The sequence below is a fragment of the Mixophyes fleayi genome, chromosome 6 (genome assembly GCF_038048845.1).
Source record: "Mixophyes fleayi isolate aMixFle1 chromosome 6, aMixFle1.hap1, whole genome shotgun sequence".
NCBI lineage: Eukaryota > Metazoa > Chordata > Amphibia > Anura > Limnodynastidae > Mixophyes > Mixophyes fleayi.
The window spans coordinates 28,776,205-28,785,078 of NC_134407.1; the positions used below are offsets into that span (position 1 = coordinate 28,776,205).

At 40.4% G+C, this 8,874-nt stretch overlaps 1 protein-coding gene across 1 annotated transcript; it reads right to left on the bottom strand.

Moving 5' to 3' along the window:
• Positions 1-3,435: 3,435 nt before the first annotated feature.
• Positions 3,436-8,191, bottom strand: CYP26A1 (cytochrome P450 family 26 subfamily A member 1). Its single transcript, XM_075215162.1, has 7 exons — positions 7,903-8,191; positions 7,383-7,607; positions 6,440-6,724; positions 5,859-6,005; positions 5,538-5,672; positions 5,080-5,235; positions 3,436-4,100 (listed from the first exon to the last, which is right to left on the bottom strand). Exons 1-7 carry the CDS (start codon positions 8,089-8,091, stop codon positions 3,759-3,761), a joined length of 1,479 nt encoding a protein of 492 aa, XP_075071263.1. The 5' UTR covers positions 8,092-8,191; the 3' UTR covers positions 3,436-3,758.
• Between the last annotated feature and the right edge of the window lie 683 nt (positions 8,192-8,874).

Here is an 8,874-nt window from a genome sequence, read left to right on the forward strand (position 1 = left end):
TCTATATCTACAGTCAAGAGAATCCTAGTCTCTTGGGTCCCCCCCCCTACCTTGCTTTCCTAGTACTAACATACCTAACACCCCACCCTCCTGATACCCCAACGCCCCTCCTTCGCCACTTCGCCTCAACTATGAGTCAGGCGCCTAATGAGCAATGCTATATAAGTAATTTAGGATATGCAGCAGCAATGCCTATGACAATGGTTTTGACTTTTCTGTGAATACAAGAAATAGTGGTCTATCAATTACAGAACTTAGTGTCCTTAGCACACATGGGTGGATCCCATACGGGCCAGATGCTTTATCTGTCTTAATCTTGTTTAAGATTAATTGCAATTCCGCTCGTGTTATACAAGGCACATTTAATGGCGTGCACATGTATTGCTACACAACCTATTTCCAGGTAAGGAAAACTCTGGCTATATTTTTACTTTTCCTTTAAATAGATAAATATCCCATTCAGGGGTAAATGTACAGCACTTTCAGACATTGCATTTTTACTAGCTAGTGGTTTTTTTTTGGGGGGGGGGGATCAGAAAAAAGCAAAAATGAGAAAAAAATATTCTAATATTGTGCGAGACAGCATTAAAATACAGAATACAGATGTGTGAATAGTGGTAAATGTTAATTTTCTTTTGTATGGAATTAAACATGTGATTCCAGACAGTGAATTGATTCATTATTTTTTGAGCATTTCTACACTTATTAACCACGTCTCTAGAACGCACAAAGAGACAGAGGACAGGGACATGATGCTTTGAAGTGGGAGATATCGCATGTAACCAAGAAGACCTTAATTCATGAATCACATTCTGTGGTTTCCTCAAGATTTGACGGATCACTTTTACACAGAGGGTAGTCTCACGTGTCCAGCTGAACTGACAGATCACTGGCTCGAGAGCATCACTTTCAAATTAATAATGTCAGTCAGCACCTCCTCTGTGAACTCGGGGCTTCATTTGTAAACTGGTGTGATGAAAAGGAGAATTAATTACAAACAGAAGATCTGTTTTCACAAAAAAATCCAACCGCCCTAAAATTGCCACATATGTGACAGGAATTTATGAAAAATGGCTCAGCGGACAAAACTGACGTGTCTCATAGCAACCACATTGTCATTTTTCTAGCTCAAGTTAGAACATGAAAGCGAAAGTTCTGATTGGCTGATAGATTACAGAATACTTTTACTATGCACTAGTTTTCATGAATATCATAGTATCAATATATACAGAGATACAGTATTATATAACACGCATTTTCGAGTTTAAAAACTTGTTCACTCCGTCTTGTTTAAGCAACTTCTCTGGTGACTTTATAGGATCAGGAAAGTAAACAGCTGCACTGACTACCAGTGTTTTAGTAAACAATTAGTAATCGTTGCCTACAGTGAACACAGCCATTTTGACCGTTGGTTGAGGGTACAATACACAGCAGCTTATAAATATATTAAGAACCAGTTACATTACAGAAGTACTTTCTGCAGGCAGCCATTTTGTGGGTTTGACTAAACAGAACCATCCAACATCGCCTCGCACCCATGACATCACTGGAGGTGCTTCGTACAGGCAGCCATTTTTCCAGGGATATTGCTCCAAGCTACAAAAAAATTACCCCCAAAAAACTTCTATGCCTCAATGAGGTTACTAGCTTATAGTGGATAGAGCTCATGAATATTGGTTAACCAACAAAATGGCCGCTTATACAATATGTAATACCACTTTCATACTGCCGCCCCGGCAATATACCAGGTTGTTAACATGGGATATTGCCGGGGCACAGGGCAGTATAGATAACAAGATTCCCGGGTCGGGCAGGTTCATACTGCACCTGCCCGACCCGGGTTTTAGAAAAAAAAAAAAAGTGTTAAAAAAAGATTTTAATTAAAAAAAAATACATAAGAAATGTTTATTTAACTTATTTTCAGCCAGCGGTGTCTCCGGTGCGTTGTCGGCTGTCAGGGGGACCTCTGGGTACTAAAATTACGTCATTTCTAGTCCATTAGAAATGACGTCAAAATAAGTTAAGTAAACATTTCTTATGTATTTTTTTTTAAATTAAAATCTTTTTTTTTTTACGTCACAATTTTTATTTTTGTACAGTATGAATGGTGAGACCCTGGGTCTAAGTCCCGGGATTTTAGACCTGGGATTTTGTGGTTGGACTATTCATACTGCACCAAGACCCGGGATTTTCAGCGTGCCTCTGCAAAAACCCGGGTTTTTGGTTCAGTATGAATGGGGTAGAAGTTAGAAAAAAAAAAAAAAAAATCATAAGTCTCATATGTACCAAGCCATTAGTACAAGCAAAAAGTTGTGAGTCTTCACACAAGTGTGGCACAAGCACGTTTAACTAGTGAGATTAAATGTCTAGTCTTCACTGCAAGACAGGAGTGACAGGACTAAGCTTTCACGAAGGTTAACAAAGGTTCAACAGGTCAGTAGAAGGCCATTTTATCAGTCATGTCAAGCTTAGGCCCTGTTGTTACCGATAAATCTCCATTTTCCTCCTTCATACATTTTTTATTTTTAAACTATTATTTTAGGATTATATTAGAGCATTGCCCAGGTAAAATGGTTTTCATCAAAGAGTACATTCATAGACCACTTGGGAGGATCTAAAATTATCAGCTTCAGAAAACGCGCTCATTACTGGTATACTAATATACACTTCTTATTACGGACTAGTGCATAAGATCATTATTCTGCTCCATTAACGATCCAAGCTGCATTGTATATTGACGTAGGTCTGTGAAGGTATGACCTGTTCAAGTAAGTTACTTGAAAATATGAAAGAAAGCTGTACCAACCTGCGTCCATATGCAAAATGATTAAGCAAGCTACAATAGACACTGGCAAGGCTATAACTGGCAGGATTATAATGGGTTAAGTGGTTACAAAGCTAGTTTGTAGTAGAGCCCAAAACCTACGTTTCCCCAGTATTCACGCTCTGCCCTGTGCCACTCAGGTTACACATGTAGGGCCTGATTCATTAAGGATCTTAACTTGAGAAACTTCTTATTTCAGTCTCCTAGACAAAACCATGTTACAATGCAAGGGGTGCAAATTAGTATTCTGTTTTGCACATAAGTTAAATACTGACTGTTTTTTCATGTAGCACACAAATAGTTGATAGCTTTATTTGTACACTGAAATTTAAAGTTGATATTTGTGTGCTACATGAAAAAACAGGCAGTATTTAACTTATGTGCAAAACAGAATACTAATTTGCACCCCTTGCATTGTAACATGGTTTTGTTTAGGAGACTGAAATAAGAAGTTTCTCAAGTTAAGATCCTTAATGAATCAGGCCCGTACTTAAAATACACAGCCTGTATTTTGCTGACAGACATGTTACTATGGGTTTCCATAGTAAGGGTAACATACTCAAATTTAACCAGAGCTGTACAAAATGTGTAACAAATCACAGATTGCCATGTAGATCTTGTAATACTTTATTGCAATACATGGAATTCATAATATACAAAACACATTTACAGAGGTACTAACTTACCCACTAATACAAACACTAAGGGCATTTAATACCATTATATATCTACAGAAACAATAATGGGTTCAGACCCACTTCTGAGTGCTCATACGTTCATTAAGTTATATTTTACTGCTATTGAATGTATAAATAAACTAGCGTACTGTACAAATTAAATTAAAAAAAGAAGAAGTTTATAAAAGCCACTATATACAATTTAAGATGCTATACATATATACTTTTGAGGAGGGGTCAACATAAATTGGGGGATTTTAAGCCGTGCTATTGAAGGGTATGAATTTTGTTGGAAGATTGTCCGCAGGGTAGACAATTGGGCCAGTTTTCATGGTCGGCGGTCCATTTAACAGCTCCCAGTCACAATTTCGGCACAGATGAACAATAAAAATCTTTAGGAGGATTTTGGCAAACTCTTTGCCCACACAGCTACGCACGCCCCCGCCAAATGGAATGAAGCCGAATCTGGAGGAGTCTTCAGGGAGAGGAGTTAAAAAGCGATCGGGGTCAAACTCATCTTTGTTGGTAAAGATTTCTGCTACATCATGAGTATCGGCAATACTATATATAACGTTCCAGCCCTTCGGGATCTGATAGCCCTTGAAAGAGAGAAGACATGGATAAACAACAAGCCAATGTAACACAGATAATAACACTATGTAGAGGTGACCGTTACAGGATGCTGTAAAACTGTAAAAACGGTCTCCAATTAGGGTCACCAGGAGCCAATTGACAAGTATGAAATTGCCTGCAAGCCGTCAGATGTTCTGATCACGGCTGTAAAAGGTCTTGTGAACTCACCACTTAGATCAAAGAGTGATGTACTGTACATTAGGGAGAGCGCACAATAAACACAAGGTAACAGCCATCTCATACAATAGCAGTAGTAATTGTTCAATAATTAAATAAATCCATTTATAGGCTTATTTAGAATGTGAGATGATTGATTAATTTTGTTACAGGTCTTTCTGTGACACAGAAAGTCCCCTAGGTGAACCCAGCAATATAAAAGCGAGGCATAGAGAGGCACTTATTCTTAGGTCACCTCTGTTCAGAAGGCAGCAGAGGAAAGGTTTCCATACATTTTACCCAAGTATGCAGCTAGCAATTTCTAGCCAATTAATTTAGGGCACATGGAGTTAGTTTTGTATATAGCACAAATAATTTTAGTGGCTGAAGGAAAGCCTGCACATTGATATACAACAAGTCACCATATGGGGAACTAATGTAATGCAGCAGCCAATTAAGATGTTAATCAAGAAATGTAATTGTGTTCTTGTGTTTGAGCCCCATGTCGTTACTGGATCAGGATCTTGCAGGGATGTTAAGGGGTAGATTCAATGAGATGTGAGGAGTCTACTGCGCACCTTTTTCGGTAATACAGTACAGAAATCTCTGCTCACTTTCCCTTGTGGGTCTATGGGACTCAAGGGAAGATGAGAGGAGGTTTTAGTAAAAACTCTGATGTGTTGTGTCCCGGACTGTTCTAGAGATTCGACACCTTGTGTTAAACTGAATCTGCCACTAACAGTGCTTAATGAAGACATATTGTCACAAAGACATCATCCATATACTTACATTTAATACAAATGTTTTTAGTGCAACTCGAAATCCTCCTGGGACCGGTGGACTGAGTCGAAGAGTTTCCTTTAAGACGCATCCAGTGTATGTAAGTTGTTGTAACAGGTCTATTGTCAAATCCTTCCTTTCTTCAGGGTTATTGGATAAGAGACCCTACAAAAATAGATTATCTATTAGCAGCTGCTTTTTTTTTTTTGCTTTTTAAATAAAGAGATCTACATTTTAGAATACTATTAAAGCCTAATATTGTAGGACAGGCAGTCTTAATACACTGTAATCATTCTATGCCAATCAATATTTATGGTACAAAATAACCATTACCCCAGTGGTTTGTAAACTCTGGGGAATAAGCCAGTGAAATTGGTTTCTAGCACAATATGAAACACTAGTTCTCTAAACGAACGTTGCTGCACCACAAGTAGCAGCAACTGCAAGAAGCCTGGAGTGAACGTTACCTTAGAGTCAAGCTCTTGTCGAACTTTCTGGACAATGCCCTTGTGAAGCCCAAGGAATGTGATTAAGGATGTAGCGGCGCTGGCTGTGGTCCCATGCCCCCCAAATAAGAGTTCGGTAGCCGATTCTTTAAGTGACTAAAAAGAAGAAGAAAACAAAATGATACATTAGTATACGAACACTAGAAGGAGCTTTAATATCAAGACCCAAGGGTGCATATGGGAACGACAATTGCAAAGAGAACACACCAGCAACAACAATATTCAGTGCAGCAGAATGTATTGAACATAAGACAACAGTGTATGTACATGCCACTTATGTACCTGCAAGTTCACCGGCTCCCCACTCAGTCGGCTATGGTCAATCAGCAGCTGTAAAGCATCTTTGCATGAACCATCTGGTTCCCTCTGCAACTTTTCCTTGATATTTTCTTCAATTTTGGCATGAATAATATTTCTAGCCCGCAGACCCTAAAGCAAACGGCAATAAAATACAATTAAGACACATAACACCCAGCATCTTATAGAGAAAATGCAAATTCTGAGTCTCTGGAATTGTTACAAATGTCCCCATGGGTTGGCAAATGCTAAGAGGACTAGTACTTGAGGTTCCACAATCAGGGCCATCTTAACATTATGGGCCCCCGGGCAAAGCAGTGCACCGGGGCCCCTAGATATAGATATATAGAGATAGATAGATGTACTTGCTCAGTGACCCTTGAAGTTTTTTTTTGCAGGTTTCTTTTGCATGATTATTTATTCTCATGTAGAGCTGTGCCTATGGGGCCCCCCTGGCCCGTGGGGACCCCGGGCAGCTGCCCATCGTGTCCAATGGAAAAGATGGCCCTGTCCACAATAGTTTGAGAGCTACAGTTTGTCTACCTCTATGTAGTTCTCACACTCACCCTGTAGAGGCCGCTAAATGGGACATCAATGGGAAGAGAGAACAGATTCCGGATCATTTCCTCGAAGGCTTCTACCAGCGGCTGCTCGAGTGCCGGGTCCATTTGTTCGAGCTCAAAACCGAGAAGGATTCTCATGGCTATGCGGAACATGAGGCGCTTGACCGCCGGGTAGACCAGCAGGCAGGATCCGCTCTGCAGCCACAAGTTCATGGCCCTCTGCATCTCCTCTTCCATGATTGGCACGTAGTTCTCCAGCGCTTCCCGGGAGAAGGCTTGCATGATAACCTGGGATAGGAAGAGCACCTCCAATTAGTATCAGCTCTCAGCCTTACCGGTCATCCAAGGGTTAATATGGCAACATCGCGCTATGTTAATGGGACCTCATTAATAAAGAGGTTAAAAGGTAGCCCGCGTATCTAGGTAATCCTTTTTTTAAATAGGTGCTGGTAAATTAGTTACCCCCCCTTGAAGATGCGCAACAGGGAAGGGATTAACGTCCTCCTCCCTCTATCACAAACAATCTAATGCAGTTAATGGATTTATCAGAACCTCCCAGAGAGTTACTCTTAAGACACTTAATTAATATCAATTACATACTATTGAAACTGTCTTCTGTACATAATTTACCCGCTGACTAGGGTCAGACCACAAATCACTGAAAGTCAGCCTTGAAGGAGCAGGTTAATTGGTTTGGCTGAAAACAACCAGATAAACTGGACGAGGGATGGCGCTGCTAACTCATTTTGGTAACCGACAAATCGGAAACTGAAGCGGGTCATTTAACTTCATCCTTGCAACAAAATTAAAAAGATGTTCTGATCACCCATTTAATAATAAAGAATCCCAACATACAGCTGTATTCAATTAGCAGGTTTGCGCTATTACGCACATGGATAAAGCAAACACAGTAATTGGCTCACATTACCCTGGATTGCCTACTTACTTTCTTCATGTTCTTGTGCTGGGAGTTATGGAGATTAGAGAGGCATCCAGAGCCCAGGATTGTACGGACAGATGCCGGCCAGTGCACAGATACCAGTTTGTGCTCTCCAAGCAAGATCTGGCGCACGTTGTCAGTGCCCATGATGCGCACTGTGGGCGTTCCAAACAGATGAGTCTTGTAGATGTACCCGTACTTTCTGCGTTTATACTGGAGGAATTTACGTCTCTAAAAGAAATAGCACAAGTTTGAACCTAAGAAGTCATAACACGGGTACTCTATTCGTTAGCATTTGGAAAATACAGTCTTAACAAGGCTGATTCTCCTTTTGCTAAATAGTTGTGTCTATCCAAAAATACTTCTAAACATTAACTTTCATGCAGCTCCTTTCCAATCTGATGCTTTGCCTAATAAAGGTGCCACCCAACCAAATAACCTAAAGTTGTATTAGCGCAACTGGTAGCATGCACCAAGATCCTTTAAATGCAGACTTAGAAAATGTCAGAGAAATAAGTGTACTTACTTGTAAGACCATCTGCAGAGTTTCTCCAAAGAAGGGTAACCCCATAGTGCCCGGTGGCAGCGGCCAATTACAGCTACTGTCTCGGCGACTCAAACAGTAAACTTCCCACAACTTGACTGCGGTGCATAAAAGCAGAAGTGGCAGCACCAATGTGCACAGAGCGCTGGTAACCAGCGTGTAAAGATCCATGTCAGGGGCTAAGGAAACACACCTACAGCTTTTACCTGCTCGGGACTGTTACCCTACTTACTACAAACAGCCCTATTTCCCGGCTTTATATACTTTCCCCAGGTCTGCCCCCTTTTTTTCTAACTTTGGTCAGATAAATTAGTTCACACAAAGTTCATCTTTAATTGCGGATTGTAGCATCGCTGCAGGACTCCTCCCACCGGGACAAGGCTGCCCAAAATCTTTAACCATTTGGATTCTTTTACCACCTCCAGCGAGCTTCAGACAATCGGCAGATTTTCCTTTGAAAAGGTGTTAATTTTCCAAGTACAATGCGGCGCGTTCAGGCGCTTTGTAACCCCTGTCCCTTTAGCTATGCAAGTCAATGGTCCATTTAATAGAAGGGTGTGTGCTATTTACTTTTCTATTGCATCCTGTACTGTGGCTTAATCCCGCAAGAGAACTCTGTATCCCTGCACAAAAAAACTCACTGCACAGATTACTATCCCCCCAACCCCCCTTCCCCCCATAGCCAAAGTTCTATTGTGCTATTCCACCTATATATGTTTGAACAACTAATAGTCATAAAACTTTTAAAGACATTTCTGTTGACTAATCAATAAACTTATGTCATACACATGGATGACTCCCAAGTCAGTGTACTATTATGTTAATAAATATACACTACTGGTACTGGACAGCCCAGTGCTCCAAATATTGGATGACACTTCAAATAGCGCCACAGTGGTAAATATTGATACTAGTGGCACTAGTATCAATATTTACTTTAGTAAGTGTATTTAA